The sequence below is a fragment of the Oncorhynchus nerka genome, linkage group LG2 (assembly GCF_034236695.1).
Source record: "Oncorhynchus nerka isolate Pitt River linkage group LG2, Oner_Uvic_2.0, whole genome shotgun sequence".
Lineage (NCBI taxonomy): Eukaryota > Metazoa > Chordata > Actinopteri > Salmoniformes > Salmonidae > Oncorhynchus > Oncorhynchus nerka.
In genome coordinates, this window is record NC_088397.1 from 68125325 (window position 1) to 68147781 (window position 22457).

Below are 22457 nucleotides of genomic sequence, written 5' to 3' on the forward strand. Positions count from 1 at the left end.
TGGAGCCATTCCCAGAGAAACCCATTGGTTGATGTTAAAGCACTGCTAACAGTGCCACAGATCGAAACTGCATTGACAGACATGCACACAGAACTACCTCAACTCTGGAGAAGCATGGGAGAATACAACTCCAATAGAAAAAGCTAAATACTGCCACTCTGAACAGTGAATGAATCAAGATGATCATGTTTATTCATTGTGACCATTGTAACAGTATATGTTGTTTCTCCTTGCTTTCCGTCTTTCTCATGCCTCCTCTCCCTCCCTTCCAGACTCTGCGAGCGGCAGGGAAAACCTACATGATCTTCTTTGTGTTGGTGATTTTTGTTGGATCCTTCTACCTGGTCAATCTGATCCTGGCTGTGGTGGCCATGGCCTATGAGGAGCAGAACCAGGCGACGATAGAGGAAGCTGAGCAGAAAGAGGCCGAGTTCAAAGCCATGCTGGAGCAGATCAAGAACCAGCAGGAGGATGCACAGGTTAGTCCCTCCCCGGTTAGCCTGGGTGGTGAGGCGTCTGTCTGTCTGGTCTGGTCTGGTCTGGTCTGTCTGGTCTGTCTGTCTGTCTGTCTGTCTGTCTGTCTGTCTGTCTGTCTGTCTGTCTGTCTGTCTATCTGTCTGTCTGTCTGTGTCTCTGTCTGTCTGTGTCTCTGTCTGTCTGTCTGTCTGTCTAATTGCTGTGTCTGTCTGTATACGTCTCACTCCCTTCACCTCTCCCTTCTCTTACCTGCTCTGTCTTGCCACCCTTCAGGATGCCCAGGTTAGTCACAGACTGGGTGTGGGTGCTGTCTGTCAGTCTGCCTGTCTGTCTTTTGAAATTCTTATCGATTTCATCATTTTGTTTAATATACAAACCACAAAATTGTAGCTTATGTTAGTAACTTCAGTTAATGCTACTCGGATGTACCAAAATCAGGTGTTTCTCATCCTAAAAGGGTGTTTTCCATGTGACAACGTATTAGTGAGCCTGTTTTTAGGACTTTAATATCCATGACTTAGCAAAACCTGTTTTCTCATGGCTTTGTCTTGTTCCTCTGCAGAAGACATATGCTATAGCCTACTGAGTAACTCATGCTTCATGCTAAGATATTGTTTAGCAAATATTCAAATCATCAAAAAGTGATTTGAATCAGAGTAAACAAATCCAATCAGAATCGATAAGAATAATTGGGGTCAGCCCTAGTCCATCTGTCTGACTCCCTTCACTTCTCCCCTCTCTTACCTGTCCCCCACCTCCTCACCCTCAGGCTGCTGCCATGGCGACCTCGGCGGGCACGGTTTCGGTGGGCGACGCGGTAGAGGGGGGAGACGCAACGGAGGGCGGTGGGCAATTATCACGCAGCTCCTCCGAGGCGTCCAAGCTCAGCTCCAAGAGCGCGAAGGAACGACGCAACCGCAAGAAGAAGTCACGTCAGAAAGAGGAGGAGAAGAAGGAGAAGGGAGAGAAGGGCGAGAAGGTCGACCACGAGAAGCATGTTAAGTCAGAGTCGGACGACGGCAGCAAAAGGAGCATCTTCCGTTTCCCGGGCAGCCGGCTTGGACGCAAAACGTCCATCATGAACCAGGTAAAATCGAGCACGAGACAATAAAAGATAAACAATTACTTCACATTTTACTGTGTTACAAAGTGAGATTCATATGGACTTTAATCATTATTTTTTGTCAACGATCTACACAAAATACACCATAATGTCAAAAGGGATGAAAAACTTTTAAAAAAGAAGAAAAATATAAAAAATAAATCACTTGTATATCTTGAGTCAATGTAAGAAACAAATTGGGCAGCGATTACACCTAAGTGATTTGCACACCTGGATTGTGCGATATTTGTGCATTACACTTTCGAAAATTCTTTAAGTTAGTCATTGATCATTGCTACACAGCCATTTTCAAGTCTTGCCATGCTTAAGCAGATTTAAGTCAAAACTGTAACTAGGCCACTCAGGAGAATTCACTGTCTTCTTGGTAAGTAAATCCAGTATAAATGTGGCTTTCTGTTTTAGGTTATTGTCCTGTTGAAAGGTGAATTTGTCTCCCAGTGTCTGGTGGAAAGTAGACTGAACCAGGTTTTCCTCTAGGATTTTGCCTGTACTTATCGCCATTGTGTTTCTATTTATCACGAAAAACACCCCAGTCATTGTGAATGTCAAGCACACCCACAACATGGAGCGTCAGAGGTTCCTTTCCGTATCGGCCAATGTTGTGATGGCATCGCTGGGGTCTAAGGTGGTTTCTGCTTCACCTGGGTCTACGGTGGGCTCTGCTATTCCTGTCATTTGTGGGGGGTTAGTTAGAGGAGCCCCTAGTGGGGTTAGGGTTGGACTGAGGGCTCCGGCTCGAAATGGACAACAGCCATCAACCATTATTATGGGAAGCTCATGGTTAGATTGGTGGAAGTCCGAAATACCTGTACACTTCGTTTTTCTGGAGCTAGGGTATTGGAGTTATCAGAAGTCATGCCCACCATCAAGAAACAGATTCCTGCTCTGAAAAAAGTTGCTGCATATTGGGTCTAATGATATTATGCGTGTGAAATCTGCAATGCTAAGAGACAATTTCATACAGCTCAGAGAATGCTCAGAAATTAGCAGAACATATAATTGTCTCTGGCCCAATTCCATCTCCTCGCTGTTGTGGGACTAGCCGTCTTTGGTCTCCTCCCCAGTGGTTAATGCATCTGACCGAGGACTTGGGCATGTCCTTCGTTGACGATTTTGACTCCTTCTGGAATAGGCCTGGCCACTTTGTGGAAGACAGTATTCACCTTGGTGAAAATGGCTCCCAGCTGTTGTCATCAAACATTGGAAAGGTTCTTGGTCAACTAAATTGATGTGAGGACAATATTAGCATTACATGTAAGTCCGTTTTTACCATCTCCTCTTTAGTCACTGTGAGAGTTCCACATGTTGTATCTGAAAGTGGTGACCTGCCTAATGGTGCTAACTGGAGAAATATAATTGCTATTCCTACATTGTTTTCTTTTCCTAAAAGGTGTAATCCAATTTTTGAGTCTTCCGTTCTTCTGAAATCTCAGAGTAATCTGACTTGTATTGGAGCTCTGTGTGATTTGAAATGCAGAAAAGGTTTGACATTTTTACGTCTTAACATTCGTAGTTTATTACCTAAAATGGATCATGTCAAGATCTGGATCTGTCAGGCAGACCCTGATATTTTTATTGTATCTGAAACCTGGTTGACTGATACTCTGAGGTTGCTATGGATGGTTACAATGTGTTTAGGGCTGATAGGAAAGGCAAAGGTGGTGGTGTTGCTATTTCCACAAATAATCTTATTTCTGTGTCTCTGTTAAAAGCTACCTCCAGTCCTAAACAATTTTGAATTATTGGCTTGAAATCTTCAATTGGTTTCCAACTAAAGAATAACAGTTATAGGAATCTATTGTCCATCCTCCACCAAGATGTACTAAACAAACTTACTGATTTAATTGCCATTTTTACTACCCCAGAGGTGTTGATAGCTGGAGATTTTAATCTTGCATGGGGAACGCATTCTTTTGTACTAATCTAAATATCACCCAGCTGATTACAAAGTCTATTCGTCCTAACTTAAAGGACCCTATCAAATCGACTTTATTGACCTCATATTTACAAATACTCCAGAGAAATATGCTGGGAGTGGGGTTGCTTTGGATATTAGCGACCACTGTCCCATTGTATGTGTCAGGGATATACGGATGCCTAGAGCCAAACCTCGTTTTATCAACAAGAGACATTTTAAAAATTTCAATGAACAGGCATTTTTTGTGACTTTTTATTTTGTTGACTTTGATTGTATTGCATCTATACCTGACCCAGAGTTGGCTCTGAACCACTTCTCAAATGTTTTCAATTGTGTTGTAGATCAACATGCTCCTTTTAAAAGAACTGGGAATTTAAAATAGTTCTTGCCCTTGGTTGTCGAGAGCTATCTGAAGTCCTACACAACAGAGATGCTGCCTGGGCCAAAGCTAGATTCACAGACTCGAGCCCAGACTGGCAGTCTTTCAGGCGATTTGAGAAATATGTGTGTAAAACTAGTTAAAAAAGCTAAATCAGATTATTATGTTAATACACTATCTGAATGTACAGGGAACCCACCTACATTTTGAAAAGCTGTCACTGAAGGGTTGTGTCTCTTCTTCTCTCCCCAATACATTTATTTGGATTCTGGCCTTATTACTGACCTAATTGATATCATTAATGGATTTAATCACCATTTTATCTCTGCAGGCTATATATTTGAATGTATTTCAAAGCCAGCTCTTGAAAATAATAGTTTGGATGTTGATGGTGAAAATCTATTGAATGATACTGAAAATGCTGGTCAGGAGTTTTCTTTTCGGAAATTCACTGATAAAGAAGTCCTGGATGCTTTGCTAACATTAGACAACAAAAAAATTGGTGCCTGGTCTGCTTAAGTGTGCAGCTCCCTTTATTGCTGGGCTCAGCAGCACATAAGAGTGGGGATACAAGTGATCTTGACAACTATCGCCCCATTTTGACTACCTTGTTTAGCTAAGATTCTTGAATCCTTGGTTAATGTACAACTTCGTTCCTCTTTATCTGATAATTAAATGTTTAATATAAACCAATCAGGATTTAGGCCTGGGCATAGTACGACCACAGCAACCATCCTAGTTGTTAATGATCTTGTCAATGCCTTGGATGCTTTAAAGAGCTCTGCTGCCTTGTTTATTGACCTCAGGGAAAATCTGCGTTTTGTTTTTCTGCCCCTAATTTGTGAAACAATCTGCGGAGTTCACTGCAGTTAGATGTGCTCGTGCCACTCAGGCAGTTTACATTATTGATTGAGGACTTCTATGTAGTTGAATTTGATTGCTTTAATTAAATATGTTTATTTTGTTATTGTGTGCTGAATTATACATTGTTTTATACACATGTATGTTTTATTATTCTGTTTTTATTGTAATGTATACAGGGCTCTCTTGTTAAATAGATTTTTAATCTCAATGTGACTCTCTGTTTAAATAAAGGATAAATAGAAAATAAAATGCTTTAAAATATGGAGAGTGTTACTCATTGCTGGATTTGCCCCAAACATAATACTTTGTATTCAGGACAAAAAGTGAATTCCTTTGCCACATTTATGTAGTATTATTTTAGTGCCTTGTTGCAAAAAGGATGCATGTCTTGCTATATGTTTTATTATGTACAGTATTCCCTTTTCCCCTCTGTCATTTAGGTTAGTACTGTAAAGTAACTACAATGTTGTTGATCCATCACAGCAATTAACCTTTTACTGCAGTGTGCTAAATCAGGGTCACTGAGTGTTTCTTGGTAGTCTTAAAAACAAATCTACTTTGAAACAGAAGTATACACCTCACAAACATTGTCATGGGCAAAACAAACCCCACCTGTATCAGATTTATATACTGCGCATTTGAAAAGGATTCAGACCACTTCCCTTTTTCCACATTTTGTTACTTTACAGCCTTATTCTAAAATGTATTAAATTATTTTTTTCCCCTCATCAATCTACATACAATACCCCATAATGACAAAGTGAGAACAGGTTTTTAGACGTTTTTGTAATTGTATTAAAAATAAAAACAGATAGCTTGGAACCTCCAAGACTCTTGGTGCTGGCAGCCCGGCCAAACTAAGCAATCTGGGGAGAAGGGCCTTGGTCAGAGAGGTAACCAAGAACCCGATGGTCACTCTGACAGGAGCTCCAGAGTTCCTCTGTGGATATGGGAGAACCTTCCAGAAGGACAACCATCTCTGCAGCACTCCACCAATTAGGCATTTATGGTTGAGTGGCCAGACGGAAGCCACTCCTCAGTGAAAGGCACGTGACAAACCACTTGGAGTCTGCCAAAAGGCACTTAAAGGACTCTCAGACCATGAGAAACAAGATTCTATAGTTTGATGAAACCAAGATTGAACTCTGTGGCTGAATGCCAAGCGTCATGTCGGGACAAGTCGGGACAAGTTTCAATGTCCTTGAGAGGCCCAGCCAGAGCCCGGACTTGAACCTGATCAAACATCTCTGGAGAGATCTGAAAATAGCTGTGCATTGACACTCCCCATCCAACCTCAGAGCTTGAGAGGATCTGCAGAGAATAATGGGGTAAACTCCTCAAATACAAAATCAAATAAAATCAAATTTATTTGTCACATACACATGGTTAGCAGATGTTAATGCGAGTGTAGCAAAATGCTTGTGCTTCGATTTCCGACAATGTAGTAATAACCAACAAGTAATCTAACTAACAATTCCAAAACTACTGTCTTATACACAGTGTAAGGGGATAAAGAATATGTACATAAAGATATATGAATGAGTGATGGTACAGAGCAGCATAGGCAAGATACAGTAGATGGTATCGAGTACAGTATATACATATGAGATGAGTATGTAAACAAAGTGGCATAGTTAAAGTGGCTAGTGATACATGTATTACATAAGGATGCAGTCGATGATATAGGGTACAGTATATACGTATGCATATGAGATGAATAATGTAGGGTAAGTAACATTATATAAGGTAGCATTGTTTAAAGTGGCTAGTGATATATTTACATCATTTCCCATCAATTCCCATTATTAAAGTGGCTGGAGTTGAGTCAGTGTGTTGTCAGCAGCCACTCAATGTTCGTGGTGGCTGTTTAACAGTCTGATGGCCTTGAGATAGAAGCTGTTTTTCAGTCTCTCGGTCCCAGCTTTGATGCACCTGTACTGACCTTGCCTTCTGAATGATAGCGGGGTGAACAGGCAGTGGCTCGGGTGGTTGATGTCCTTGATGATCTTTATGGCCTTCCTGTAACATCGGGTGGTGTAGGTGTCCTGGAGGGCAGGTAGTTTGCCCCCGGTGATGCGTTGTGCAGACCTCACTACCCTCTGGAGAGCCTTACGGTTGAGGGCGGAGCAGTTGCCGTACCAGGCGGTGATACAGCCCGCCAGGATGCTCTCGATTGTGCATCTGTAGAAGTTTGTGAGTGCTTTTGGTGACAAGCCAAATTTCTTCAGCCTCCTGAGGTTGAAGAGGCGCTGCTGCGCCTTCTTCACGATGCTGTCTGTGTGGGTGGACCAGTTCAGTTTGTCTGTGATGTGTATGCCGAGGAACTTAAAACTTGCTACCCTCTCCACTACTGTTCCATCGATGTGGATAGGGGGGTGTTCCCTCTGCTGTTTCCTGAAGTCCACAATCATCTCCTTAGTTTTGTTGACGTTGAGTGTGAGGTTATTTTCCTGACACCACACTCCGAGGGCCCTCACCTCCTCCCTGTAGGCCGTCTCGTCGTTGTTGGTAATCAAGCCTACCACTGTTGTGTCGTCCGCAAACTTGATGATTGAGTTGGAGGCGTGCGTGGCCACGCAGTCGTGGGTGAACAGGGAGTACAGGAGAGGGCTCAGAACGCACCCTTGTGGGGCCCCAGTGTTGAGGATCAGCGGGGAGGAGATGTTGTTGCCTACCCTCACCACCTGGGGCGGCCCGTCAGGAAGTCAGTACCCAGTTGCACAGGGTGGGGTCGAGACCCAGGGTCTCGAGCTTGATGACGAGCTTGGAGGGTACTATGGTGTTGAATGCCGAGCTGTAGTCGATGAACAGCATTCTCACATAGGTATTCCTCTTGTCCAGATGGGTTAGGGCAGTGTGCAGTGTGGTTGAGATTGCATCGTCTGTGGACCTATTTGGGCGGTAAGCAAATTGGAGTGGGTCTAGGGTGTCAGGTAGGGTGGAGGTGATATGGTCCTTGACTAGTCTCTCAAAGCACTTCATGATGACGGAAGTGAGTGCTAGTCGTTTAGCTCAGTTACCTTAGCTTTCTTGGGAACAGGAACAATGGTGGCCCTCTTGAAGCATGTGGGAACAGCTGACTGGTATAGGGATTGATTGAATATGTCCGTAAACACACCGGCCAGCTGGTCTGCGCATGCTCTGAGGGCGCGGCTGGGGATGCCGTCTGGGCCTGCAGCCTTGCGAGGGTTAACACGTTTAAATGTCTTACTCACCTTGGCTGCAGTGAAGGAGAGACTGCATGTTTTCGTTGCAGGCCGTGTCAGTGGCACTGTATTGTCCTCATAGCGGGCAAAAAAGTTATTTAGTCTGCCTGGGAGCAAGACATCCTGGTCCGTGACTGGGCTGGATTTCATCTTGTAGTCCGTGATTGACTGTAGACCCTGCCACATGCCTCTTGTGTCTGAGCCGTTGAATTGAGATTCTACTTTGTCTCTGTACTGACGCTTAGCTTGTTTGATAGCCTTGCGGAGGGAATAGCTGCACTGTTTGTATTCGGTCATGTTACCAGACACCTTGCCCTGATTAAAAGCAGTGGTTCGCGCTTTCAGTTTCACGCGAATGCTGCCATCAATCCACGGTTTCTGGTTAGGGAATGTTTTAATCGTTGCTATGGGAACGACATCTTCAACGCACGTTCTAATGAACTCGCACACCGAATCAGCGTATTCGTCAATATTGTTATCTGACGCAATACGAAACATGTCCCAGTCCACGTGATGGAAGCAGTCTTGGAGTGTGGAGTCAGCTTGGTCGGACCAGCGTTGGACAGACCTCAGCGTGGGAGCCTCTTGTTTTAGTTTCTGTCTGTAGGCAGGGATCAACAAAATGGAGTCATGGTCAGCTTTTCCGAAAGGGGGGCGGGGCAGGGCCTTATATGCGTCGCGGAAGTTAGAGTAACAATGATCCAAGGTTTTTCCACCCCTGGTTGCGCAATCGATATGCTGATAAAATTTAGGGAGTCTTGTTTTCAGATTAGCCTTGTTAAAATCCCCAGCTACAATGAATGCAGCCTCCGGATAAATGGTTTCCAGTTTGCAAAGAGTTAAATAAAGTTCGTTCAGAGCCATCGATGTGTCTGCTTGGGGGGGGATATATATGGCTGTGATTATAATCGAAGAGAATTCTCTTGGTAGATAATGCGGTCTACATTTGATTGTGAGGAATTCTAAATCAGGTGAACAGAAGGATTTGAGTTCCTGTATGTTTCTTTCATCACACCGTGTCTCGTTCGCCATAAGGCATACGCCCCCGCCCCTCTTCTTACCAGAAAGATGTTTGTTCCTGTCGGCGCGATGCGTGGAGAAACCCGTTGGCTGCACCGCCTCGGATAGCGTCTCTCCAGTGAGCCATGTTTCCGTGAAGCAAAGAACGTTACAGTCTCTGATGTCCCTCTGGAATGCTACCCTTGCTCGGATTTCATCAACCTTGTTGTCAAGAGACTGGACATTGGCAAGAAGAATGCTAGGGAGTGGTGCACGGTGTGCCCGTCTCCGGAGTCTGACCAGAAGACCGCCTCGTTTCCCTCTTTTTCGGAGTCGTTTTTTTTTGGGGTCGCTGCATGGGATCCATTCCGTTGTCCTGTTTGAAATGCAGAACACAGGATCCGCGTCACGAAAAACATATTCTTGGTCGTACTGATGGTGAGTTGATGCTGATCTTATATTCAGTAGTTCTTCTCGACTGTATGTAATGAAACCTAAGATGACCTGGGGTACTAATGTAAGAAATAACACATAAAAAAAACAAAAAACTGCATAGTTTCCTAGGAACGCGAAGCGAGGTGGCCATCTCTGTCGGCGCCGTGAAACCTCATGATAAACCTGTCTTCCCATCACATCATGATGGTGTGACAAGATTGTAGCGTAATACCCAAGAAGGTTCAAGGCTGTAATCGCTGCCAAAGGTGCTTCAACAAAGTACTGCGTAAAGGGTCTGAATACTTATGTAAATGTGATATTTCAGTTTTTTATTTTTAAAACATTTGCAAAAAATTCTAAAAACCTGTTTTTGCTTTGTCATAACGCAACAAAATGTGGAAAAAGTAAAGGGATCTGAATACTTTCCGAGTGCACTGTACATCACAGAAGACTGAACTATAACAAATCCCGGACAAGCACACCTGATTCCACTTGTCAAATAATCATAAAAAAACACGAGAAATAAGAAAAATATGAAATACACAATTAAGTAAGTAAGCATACTATATACTGGAAATATTTAAAAAGTCCGTTTCAATATCATATTTACATGTGCAGGGATACTGGAGTGATGGCGGTAGATATTTATAGGGGTATGGTGACTATGCTACATGATATAAGATAAACAGTGTAGCAGCAGTTTGCATGTGGGTGTGCGAGTTTGTAGGGTCAGTATAAATGTATGTACATATTATGTGTGAGTGAAGAAATGATGGAGTGAGTGTTTGTGTGTGTGTGTGTTGGAATGAGAGTGTGTGGGAGTGTGTAGGGCCCTGTGAGTGTGTAGGGCCCTGTGAGTGTGTAGGGCCCTGTGAGTGTGCATAGAGACAGTGCAAATACTGAAATAAAGGTCAATAAAGATACAAGTTCAGCTCGGTCCGTGTAGCTATTTTGTTTGCTATTTATCATATTGCTTAGGGATAGAAGCTATTCAAGACTTGATGCACTGGTACCTCTTGCCGTGGGCAGCAAGACTATTTGTCTATGGCTTGGATGGTTGGGGTCTTTGACGATTTTCTGGCCGTTCTTTTCACATCGCCTGATATAGAGGTACCGGGCTGTCTGCACAACCGTCTATAACGCCATGCGATCGAGGGCGGTGCTATTGCCATACCAAGCAGTGATGCAACCAGTCAATATGCTCTCAATGGTACAGCTGTAGAACCTTTTGAGGATTTGAGGGCCCATGCCAAACTTTTTCAACCTCCTGAGGGGGAAGAGGCACCGTCGCGCCTTCTTCACAAATGTGCGTGTGGAACATTTTAGTGATTTAGTGTCCGTGGCAACAACTGAAAATGTGTGCTGCTGGCGGTACTCAAGGACTGGAGTTGGGACGCCTGTATCTACGTAGTGACTGGGTGTATTAATACACCATCTAAAGCCTACTAAATAACTTTACCATGCTCAAAGGGATATTCAGTGTTATTTTTACACACATGCCAATAAGTGCCCTTTGCAAGGCATTTGAAAAGCTCCTTGGTCTTTGTGGTTGAATCTGTACTTGAAATGCACTACTCGAGTGAGGGACCTTTGAGATAATTGTATGTGTAGGGTTAAAGCATATTCAAATCTGTATGGGTGTCTTTCGGAGGTGTTGGGTTAAAAGCGGGAGTACAATTTTGGCTGAACCTTGTGTGCAATTGACCAATAAAGTGATTATTGCACACAGACTGATTTATTATGTAATATGTTAAGCATATTTTGACTCCTGAACTTATTTAGGCTAACCATAACAATACTTCAAATTAATTGTATTTGTCACATGCGCAGAATACAACCGATTGTAGACCTTACCGTGAAATGCTTACTTACGAGCCCTTAATCAACAATGCAGTTCAAGAAATAGAGTTAATACAATATTTACCAAATAATCTAAAGTGAGAAAAAAATAGAATCAAAAAGTAACGCAAGATAATTACATAACAATAACGAGGTTATATACAGGGTGGTACTGGTACCGAGTCAATGTGCGGGGTTACAGGTTAGTCGAGGTAATTTGTAAAGTGGCTATGCATAGATAATAAACAGTGAGTAGCAGCAGTGTAAAAACACTGCAATATTTTAATACAATATAGCTCAGTATTAATATTAATTATTTTATACTGTCTTTTTGTCGCCAATAATTATGTAGGTGACTAAGCTGCCGCTTTCAAGGAGGTGGACACTAATCCGGACGCTTTTAAGAAATCCCGCTATGCCCTCAGTCGAACCATCAAACAGGCAAAGCATCAATACAGGACTAAGATTGAATCCTACTACACCGGCTCCGACGCTCGTCAGATGTGGCAGGGCTTGAAAACTATTGCAGGGTACAAAATGGGAAACCCAGCCGCAAGCTGCCCAGTGACGCAAGCCTACCAGACAAGCTAAATGCCTTTTATGCTTGCTTCGAGACCAGCAACACTGAAGCATGCATGAGAGGGCCAGCTGTTCTGGATGACTGTGTGATCACGCTCTCCGTAGCAGATGTGAGTAAGACCTTTAAACAGGTCAACATTCACAAAGCTGCGTGGCCAGATGAATTACCAGGACGTGTACTCAATTCATGCACGGACCAACTGGCAAGTGTCTTCACTGACATTTTCAACCTCTCCCTGGCCAAGTCTGTAATACCTACATGTTTCAAACAGATGACCATAGTCCCTATGCCCAAGAAAGCGAAGGTAACCTGTGTAAATGATTACCGCCCCCGTAGCACTCACGTCGGTAGCCATGAAGTGCTATGAAAGGCTGGTCATGGCTCACATCAACACCATCATGCCAGAAACACTAGACCCACTCCAATTCTCATAACGCCCCAACAGATCCACAGATGACTCAATCTCAATCACACTCCACACTGCTCTTTCCCACCTGGTCAAAAGGAACACCTATTTGAGAATGCTATTCATTGAATACAGCTCAGCATTCAACACTGTAGTGCCCTCAAAGGTCATCAATAAGCTAAGGACCCTGGGACTAAACACCTCCCTCTGCAATTGGATCCTGGACTTCCTGACGGGCCGCCACAGGTGGTAATGGTAGGCAACAACACATCTGCCACGCTGATCCTCAACACCGGGGCCCCTTAGGGATGCGTGCTTAGTCCGCTCATGTACTCCTTGTTCAGCCACGACTGCATGGCCAAGCACAACTCCATCACCATCATTAAGTTTGCTGATGACAACAGTGGTAGGCCTGATCACCGACAAAGATGAGACAGCCTATCTGGAGGAGGTCAGAGACCTGGCAGTGTGGTGCCAGGACGACAACCTCTCTCTCAATGTGAGCAAGACAAAGGAGCTGATTGTGGACTATAGGTAAAAGGAGGGCCGAACACACCCCCATCAACATCGACAGGACTGAAGTGGAGCGGGTCGAGAGTTTCAAGTTCCTTGGTGTCCACATCACCAACCAAGACAGTCGTGAAGAGTGCACGACAACACCTTTTCCCCCTCAGGAGACTGAAAAGATTTGATATGGGTCCCCAGATCCTCAAAAAGGTTCTATAGCACCATCGAGAGCATCCTGACCTGTTGAATCATTGCCTGGTATGGTAACTGCTCAGCATCTGACTGTAAGGCGCTACAGAGGGTAGTGCGTACGGCCCAGGACATCACTGGGGCCAAGCTTCCTGACATCCAGGACCTTTTTACTAGGCGGTGTCAGAGGAAGGCCCAAAACAACTGTCAGACTCCAGTCACCCAAGTCATAGACAGTTCTCTCTGCTACCACAAGTCAAGCGGAAATGGAGCGCCAAGTCTAGGTCCACGAGGCTTCTACCCCCAAGCCATAAGACTCCTGAACATCTAATCAAATGGCTACCCAGACTATTTACATTGACCCCCCCATCTCTCCCTCTTTTACACCTCAGAGAAAAGCAGTTGTTATCATCTATGCATCGTCATAACTCTACCTACATGTACATATTACCTCAACTAACCAGTGCCCTCGCACATTGACTCTGTACCGGTACCCCCCTGTATATAGTCTTGCTGTTGTTTTTTACTGCTGCTCTTTAATTACTTGTTAGTTTTATGTCTTCTTATCCATATTTTTTTTAACTGCATTGTTGGTTAGGGGCTCGTAAGTTAGCATAAGTTAGCGTGACAGGTGACAGAGCTAGAGCGGTGTTTGTCAGACCAGAAGACATCTGCGGTGAAAGGTGACAGAGCTAGAGCGGTGTTTGTCAGACCAGAAGACATCTGCGGTGAAAGGTGACAGAGCTAGAGCGGTGTTTGTCAGACCAGAAGACATCTGCGGTGAAAGGTGACAGAGCTAGAGCGGTGTTTGTCAGACCAGAAGACATCTGCGGTGAAAGGTGACAGAGCTAGAGCGGTGTTTGTCAGACCAGAAGACATCTGCGGTGAAAGGTGACAGAGCTAGAGCGGTGTTTGTCAGACCGCCGTATAAATTGCTCTTCTCTGTCGTATGTCTATGGAAAGTTGAGACCCTAAGGAACAGGATGGTCCACAAGCATCTTGGGACTCGTCTGTAGCATCTGAACAGTTTGGGCTACACACTAATATGACCCCTCTGTGTAAAGGCCTCACACGACTCGTCTGAATGTCCCCCGGTACCAGTCCAAAAAGATTATGGAAGTATACTGTATATGGAGTTTAGTGTTTAGTGACAGCAATAAGGGGTTATATACATGTAAAAAAAAGTTTCCTGATCTTTTTTATGTCTCTCAGATATAGGATAGACACTTAATAACTTTTAAATTGCTGTTGTTCCACGTAGTGAATCTGTCATTCATTGAGTTTGTATTGGCAAATAGCAGTAAGGCCCCCTCCAAAATGTTTTTTATATATTTTTGGGATACTTCAAGGGGTCTTATCAAATAGCAAAATAATCTGTGGTATGACCTTTTTAAAACGATTCCATATATCTTAGTATTTTGTGTAGATCAATGACAAAAAAAAATCACAATTTAAATCCCACAAAAAAATCCAAGGGGGGTGAATACTTATGATATGCACTGTACATTATTATCAATATTCATTTGTAGGCCAGATGACATTGATCCACCATTGTTTAATTCACCATTATTAAACATTTATTGACTTCTAGTATACACTTTTCAGTAGTCTTCTTCTGTCATCTTGCACTAAATCAGGGGTAGGCAACCCTGGTCCTGGAATGCCACAGACACTTCATGCTTTTTATTTAAGATTAGATTTATGCACAATGCCGCCGACAGTAACACTATTTTACAATTCAGAAGGACTGCTTTGAGGTAAAGACACCAAATTTGTCACAGAGCTAGATGTATGGACCCTGAAAAGATGGCTGTCGACTGTAACACTACTTTGCAGTTCAGAATAACTATTTTGAGATAAATCATAAACTAAATTGTGTTTTGTTTATCAGCTTAACTGCCTCACTATGTAGTACAGGTGTAGGCAACCATGTTCCTGGTGGACCCCATCACAGATTTGGCCCCTGGGGGTATGGCAGCCATCTTGCTAAATGGCTGCAGACTGTAAAATGTTAATTACTAACCTTCAATCTAGAAAAAGTCATGACCTACACTTCTTTGACTTAAAAAAAAATGTTGGGAGACACAAGGGTCTCTAAACTATAACTATAATATAGTATAACATCTTGTCTGGGTAACCATTTGATTAGATGTTCAGGAGTCTTATGGCTTAGGGCTAGAAGCTGTGTAGAAGCCTCGTGGACCTAGACTTGGCGCTCCATTTCCGCTTGCCTTGCGGTAGCAGAGAGAACCGTCTATGACTTGGGTGACTGGAGCATTTGACAATTGTTTTGGGCCTTCCTCTGACACCGCCTAGTAAAAAGGTCCTGGATGTCAGGAAGCTTGGCCCCAGTAATGTCCTGGGCCGTACGCACTACCCTCTGTAGCGCCTTACAGTCAGATGCTGAGCAGTTGCCATACCAGGCAGTGATTCAACAGGTCAGGATGCTCTCGATGGTGCAGCTGTAGAAACTTTTTGAGGATCTGAGGACCCATATCAAATCTTTTCAGTCTCTTGAGGGGGATAAGGTGTTGTCGTGCACTCTTCACGACTGTCTTGGTGTCTTTGCAGAGTTCATAAATCTAACTCTGAGCCAAATTTGGAGCCTTTCTCTTAAAATAGTCCTTGGTTGTAAAATATTGGTACTGCTAGGCAATCATTTTCAAATGTGGCTGCCATGGCCCCCAGGGGCAAAATCTGTGGTGGCGCCCTATCGAAATATTTTCATGATATATAGATCTAACTCACTGCCAAATGTGTTTTGCTTAACTCAAAATAGTTATTCTGAACTGCAAAGCAGTGTTAGTCAGCAGCCATCTTTTCAGGGTCCATAAACCTAGCTCTGCAACAAATATGGTGCCTTTTCTTCAAAGCAGTTCTTCTGAATTGTAAAATAGTGTTAATGTCAGCAGCCATTTTGCTGCCAAGCCCCCCCCCCCCCAAAAAAAGACATCTGTGGTGGCTTCATATCTACATTTGTTTAGGGTATATAAATCTAATTGAGTTCATCACTAATGATGTCATATCAATGTTAGGTTTCAAATGAATATAAGTGACAGAATTACTAAGGCCTCTCCCTCTATCCCACTGTTTCTTCTTTCTCTCCGTCCTGGTGAGAGTCCATAATGTTGCATTGTGCTGACACATCCTCTGTTCAACACTAGTGCAGAGGAGAGTAGTTTTAGTGTAGCAGCAGTGACTGTACATTACACCAGTCTTGGCCTGTTTGGTGTGAGGGAAGGGAAGGCTAGAGAGAGACATGCTTTCACAGGCCCCCACTACATTATTGATAAGCCCTTTTCATGAATCTTTCACTGCCCTGCTGAAAGCAATAATCTAGCTGTGTTTTGTCATCGCCCTGCCTATCACCACCCTTACCCCCCTGGTTTAAAAAAAGTTACCTGTGAGAGGCCCAGTCAGAACGGCTTACTAAGCAAAACGGACCGTTGCGTACATTTGTGTGCCTGATTTCTAGTGGCCATCTTCTAGTCTTTAGTTGCTGTGTCTTTACATGTCTGAATTAACCATTATCTCTCATTTCTGTTTCTGAGGCTACTACTTTTCCCCGTTAATCCTATTTGACCTTTCTGTCTTTCTTTCCGTTTCTCATTCTTTCTGTCTCTTGCTCTTTTTCTTATCATCTCACACCCATCCCTCTTTCTTTCTCTGTGTCTTCTTCTCTTCCATCCCCTCACCTCCATCCCTTCCTTTATTTCTCTTCTCTCTCTCCCTTTCCCTCTTCCTCCTCCAGTCTCTCCTCTCCATCCCTGGCTCTCCATTCATGTCGCGGCACAACAGCCGTAGCAGCATCTTCAGCTTCAACAAGGGACGCCCTCCAAAGGACGTGGGCTCGGAGAACGAGTTTGCCGACGATGAGCACAGCACGGTGGAGGAGAGCGAGGACCGCCGGGGCTCCCTGTTCATCCCTTACCGCCGTAGCAGCTACAGCGGATACAGCCAGGGCTCATCGCGTCTCATCAGCCCACTGGCGCCCCACACCGGAGGGAAGAGGAACAGCACGGTGGACTGCAACGGCGTGGTGTCGCTCATCGCTCACCAGCCAGGCGGACGCCTTCTGCCTGAGGTGAAAATAGATAAGGCAGCCACTGACGACAGTGTAAGGACGTTTTCGGTCTGGTTTCCACTCCCTTTCCCTTCTCTGTCCTCCTCTCTTCTTGTCTCTGAAGTTCTGGTTCCTTCCTCTTCTCTTTGATTTTCCCTTCTCGAGACTTGCTCAGCACTCACAGCCTTATTACACACACTCCATTCTCTAGTCTTTATTTTCTCCCCCTCCCCCGCGCCCCCTTTGCTTCAGCTGCTCTGAGTGGCGCACTCTTCCACCAATGAAAAACAACAGATTCCTGGCTTCCATTACACTGTAGTAACCTTTCTATTAGCCTAGTAGCCCGTTTTAAAGCCTCCTGCATAGAAGTACGCAGTGTCTCTTGGTAGCACCTATCTAGCAAACAGATATCTCTGTTGCCATGCCCCATCCACAACAAACATTACTAGAAACTCTCTCCCCTCTTAATCTCTTAATCTTTCCTCAAAACCAGTTTATTCTGTCTGTCTTTTGCCACCATTTCCCCACCTCTCTTTTGTCTTTCCCAAGCTACAAAAAAACTTAACCTTTTTCTAACAACAGCATTCTTCCTCATCCTAGCTAGCATGGTAGTTTGACTTCCCATTACTTCTGTCCAATCCAAGCCAAGCTTTACCTTTTTACCTACTCTCCAAACGTAGCATGGTACAGTGGCTGTCTTGACTTCTCTTTTCTTATTGGATACATGCATGCTCTTGCATGCAGGTTTGGGAAGGGGATACGACTGCTATATGTTTTGGGTGGGATAAGACGGTTTACTTAGAATGGGATAATATTGTAAGGGGTGGGGGTTAGCGCCACTTTTTAGTGCCTGTTGTATGGGATCGGGTTTTCGTGTCTGGTGTGTGGGATAGGATTAGATATTGGTCTCTCTCTGTGTGTGTGTCAGACACAAAGGTATAGTGATTGGACTGGTTTCAAGGTATGTGTATTTATGTAAGGCCTCTGACGGGTGTTTGTGTGTGTGTGTGTGTCCTCTCCCTGAGCGCAGACCACAGAGGTGGAGGGGAAGAAGAAACACTCAGGTTCCCTGATGGTGTCTGTGGACCAGCTTGGCCGCAACAAGGACCGCGCCAACAGTGTGATGAGCGTGGCCACACACACACACTCGCACACTCTACTGGAGGGTACGGAACTCACACACACTCTCTCACACACTGGGTACCCTGGACTGGAGGTGTCGCTTAGTAGGGTCGTGGCTATCAGATAGATATTTTTAATTCCTTTCTGGGTAACAAATAACTACCGTACTGTGATTTTTTTTAAATAAACATTTTTGCTAGGTCTGTCTGGGAGTGGTCTGCGAGAGGTGCCTAATGGGAGGGATGTGTAATCTGAAAACTAGCTGTTATTGGCAGAGAGGAGAGCAAACTTATACCGTATGGTGATGTCACCAGTTGGTCCAAAACCCCCACCCCAAGCTGAAACTTAATGTAATCAACAATGTTAATATTATATAAGAATATGTAAAATACACATACACTTCCGGTCAAAATAATTTAGAACACCTACTCATTCAAGGGTTTTTCTTTATTTTTATTATTTTCTACATTGTTAAACAAATCAATATATATTTTATATTTCAGATTATTCAAATAGCCACCCTTTGACTTGATGACAGCTTTGTACACTCTTGGCATTCTCTCAACCAGCTTAACCTGCAATGCTTTCCCAACAGTATTAAAGAAGTTCCCACATATGCTGAGCACTTGTTGAAGGCTTTTCCTTCACTCTGCAGTTCGACTCATCCCAAACCATCTACATTTGGTTGAAGTTGGGGGATTGTGGAGGCCAGGTCATCTGATGCAGCACTCCATCACTCTCCTTCTTGGTAAAATAGCCCTTTAACAGTCTGGAGGTGTGTTGGGTCAATGACCTGTTGAAAAACAAATGATAGCCCAAACCAGATGTTGATAGCGTATCACTGCAGAATGATGTGGTAGCCATGCTGGTTAAGTGTGTCTTGAATTCGAAATAAATTACCCCCACACCATAACACCTCCTCTGCCATGCTTTACGGTGGGATATACACATGCGGAGATCATCCGTTCACCCACACCTCGTCTCACAAAGACACCGCGGTTGGAACCAAAAATCTACAATTTGATCTCCAGACGAAAGGACAGATTTCCATTGCTCGTGTTTCTTGGCCCAAGCAACTCTCTTCCTATTATTGGTGTTCTTTAGTAGTGGTTTCTTTGCAGAAATTTGACCATGAAGGTCTGATTCACACAATCTTTTCTAAACAGTTGATGTTGAGATGTGTCTGTTACTTGAACTCTGTGAAACATTTATTTGGGCTGCAATTTCTGAACTTATCCTCTGCAGCCGAGGTAACTCTGGGTCTTCCATTCCTGTGGCGGTCCTCATGAGAGCCATTTTCATCATAGCGCTTGATGGTTTTTGCGACTGCACTTGAAGAAACTTTCAAAGTTCTTGAAATGTTCCCGGACTGACTGACCTTCATGTCTTAAAGTAATGATGAACTGTAATTTCTCTTTGCTTATTTGAGCTGTTCTTGCCGTAATATGGACTTGGTATTTTACCAAATAGGGCTGTCTTCTGTATCCCCCCCTCCCCCACCTTGTCACAACACAACTGATTGGCTCAAACACATTAAGAAGCTTTGAAATTCTACAAATGAACTTTTAAGAAGGCAGACCTGTGAAGGTAAATGCATTCCAGGTGACTACCTCATTAATCTGGTTGAGAGAATGCCAAGAGTGTGCAAAGCTGTCCTCAAGGCAATGGGTGGCTATTTGAAGAATCTCAAATATAAAATATATTTTGATTTGTTTAACACTTTTTTAAACACTTTTTAACACCCCCCCCCCCCATATTTTTGATGTCTTCACTATTATTTTACAATGTAGAAAATAGTAAAAAATCAAGAAAACCCCTTGAATTAGTAGGTTTTGACCTGTAGGGTACATATTCACAGAACATTTAAATTTGTAGTATACAAATATAACTATCTGAAAGCCACACCTCCAATAAGCCATTCCCCATTCATCTGATAAGCTGCCACCTCTACATTATATTATTAAAATGGTAGAAAATGGAACCCTCTTCATCACAAAAAGGTTCCATTTTGAACCTTTACAAAGGGGTTCCTCAAAAGACACTTTCGGAGGGGTTCCTCAAGGAACATTTTTGACCTGGAAAGGTTTCACCACTTGTGGAGGGTATGGCTGCCTTTGTCCTCACGTCCAAAATATCACCTTTCAACCCATTCCCAGTTATACTATACTGACCTGACCACAAGACAACGTAGAGCGGTTATAGCAATGTTTTTTTGTGAACCCCCCCCCTCCTATCTCCCTCTCTTTCGCGCTCTCTCCTTCTCTTTTCTCTCTTCCTCTCTCCCTCTTTTCCTCTCTCTCTCTCACTTTTCCTCTCATTCGCTCTTTACCACTTTCTCCCTCTTTCCCTCCGTCTCCCTCTTTCTCTCGGTTTACCCCTTTCTTCCCCTGCCCTCTGTTTTTTCACTCCCTCCCGTTTCCCTCTACAGAGCTAGAGGATTCTCAGAGGGCGTGCCCATCATGGTGGTATAAGTTTGCCAACATGTTCTGTGTGTGGGACTGCTTTCCTATCTGGTTGAAGATCAAGCATGTGCTCAACCTGATCGTTATGGACCCCTTTGTGGATCTGGCTGTCACCATCTGTATTGTCCTCAACACCCTCTTCATGGCCATGGAACACTACCCCATGACCCCTCGCTTTGAGGAGACGCTGTCAGTGGGAAATCTGGTGAGGAACAGTCAAGTGGACAGTGTTTAGTGTGTAGGGTACCACAAGATTGTCTCATCGTGTGATTGGAATGTTTCTCACATCCCATTATCCAATTTCTCTGTCTCTGCTCCACATGTTTCTGTCGCTGTATCTTTCCCCCCATGTGTCTGTATCTCTCTCTCTCTCTGTCTCACACTCCCCTGCCCATCCTGTGATGATGGACGTGTAGCACAGGTCTCTCAGAGTACTTCTTTGCTGGTTTAACTTAGGTCCTTTCATACACGCACTACACTCTGCCCTTCGATGGGAATTCATAAAACATTCAGCTCCATTTTAAAGCAACCAGCTCCCCTTCTTTAACCACCCAGGCTCTCTCTCTATCTCCGTTTCTCTCCTCCAACTTTGCCTCTCTCTCTCTCGACCCATTTTCTTCTTGTTTGTTTGCCTGTCGCCTTTCTCCTCCATCTCTTCCTGCTGATTTAGCAGTTCTAACATGGCAGAACAGGGGTGTGTCCAGGGGATGGCAGGGTTGATTGGGGGATACATTAAAGTTGAACGTAACCTGATCGATCTGTACTTTAAATGGAGCATACTGCTTGGTAAGGTACGAGGCTGGTGTGTGAATGTGAGGAGAGGTTAGAGAGGGTATCTGTGGTGTCCACTTGCTCTTAGATATCTCAGTACAGTACCAGAGTCCCTGGCATGTCCGTGTGAGGTCATAGGAATTGGCGTGGTGTCGGGTGAGATTGGCTGGTGTCATAGAGGTTGCAACCTTATATCCGTCCAATTATGGCTTCTGTGAGTGCATGAGCCGCGCCATTGAGGCTATCACCATTTTGAAGAAGTCAATGTTCTACTTCACGATCGGCTGATCCCTCCTGATGACATGGTTGAACATGACTCCAACTGGGTCATCAGTAGGGATCAACCAATGAAGTTGGAAGTCCCACCCAGTTAACTACTTCAAAATGGTGAAAGTCCTCAATGGCGCTGTTCTTGCTAATACGGGTTTGTGACCACTACAATCGTCTATCCATCTCTGTGGCTGGTGTCAGCAGCGATATGGGAAATGTTTTTATGTATTTATTTGAGGTCACAGATGTTGGCATGGTGTCAGGGGTGGTGCAGGATGAATTATTGAGTGCTCTCTACAGTGGTGATTGGTCTACAAACATGGCATGATACAACCCTCCCTGCCTGACTGGTAGTGGGTGGGTGGGTGGGGCACTGCTCTATGAACTTGTCCTGCCAGGACAACCTCCACCAGCACTAAGAGTCCAATACATTTTTAATCGGCACTACATCAAAAAAAATGCCATGCAAGCAAGATCTGTTTTGCATTTCGCTCTTAAATTTCTGCATTTAAGCGGAATTTCTACAAATCACAAGTTCTCCATGATTTTAACCTCCATGTTCTGCAGCACAGCATAGCACGCACAGATCAGAACTCTCAGGTACAAATCTTGAGCAGACATTTTGGGGTTTCTATCAGAATGATATGTTATAATATACTACACACTTATCATTTAAAACAAATATATATATACAGATATAGTATCTTAATTTGATCACTCTGTTGTCGCAGATAATTTTCCTGCGCTGCATAAATTCACTGAAAACACGCAGTTATTTTTCTTTCACTAGATCTCACACCTAAACTATAGCCTACTATAGCCTATCAAACCTAATTTTCTGTTAGAA

At 43.9% G+C, this 22457-nt stretch overlaps 1 protein-coding gene across 1 annotated transcript in view; it reads left to right on the top strand.

Moving 5' to 3' along the window:
* LOC115140323 (sodium channel protein type 8 subunit alpha-like) overlaps positions 1 to 22457 on the top strand; it is a 52328-nt gene that overhangs the window by 2541 nt on the left and 27330 nt on the right. Inside the window, exons 3-7 of the mRNA XM_065021811.1 lie at positions 273 to 479; positions 1247 to 1564; positions 16674 to 17006; positions 18016 to 18151; positions 20536 to 20774. Coding sequence (XP_064877883.1) covers positions 273 to 479; positions 1247 to 1564; positions 16674 to 17006; positions 18016 to 18151; positions 20536 to 20774 — 1233 coding nt within the window. The remainder of the gene's footprint in view (positions 1 to 272; positions 480 to 1246; positions 1565 to 16673; positions 17007 to 18015; positions 18152 to 20535; positions 20775 to 22457) is intronic.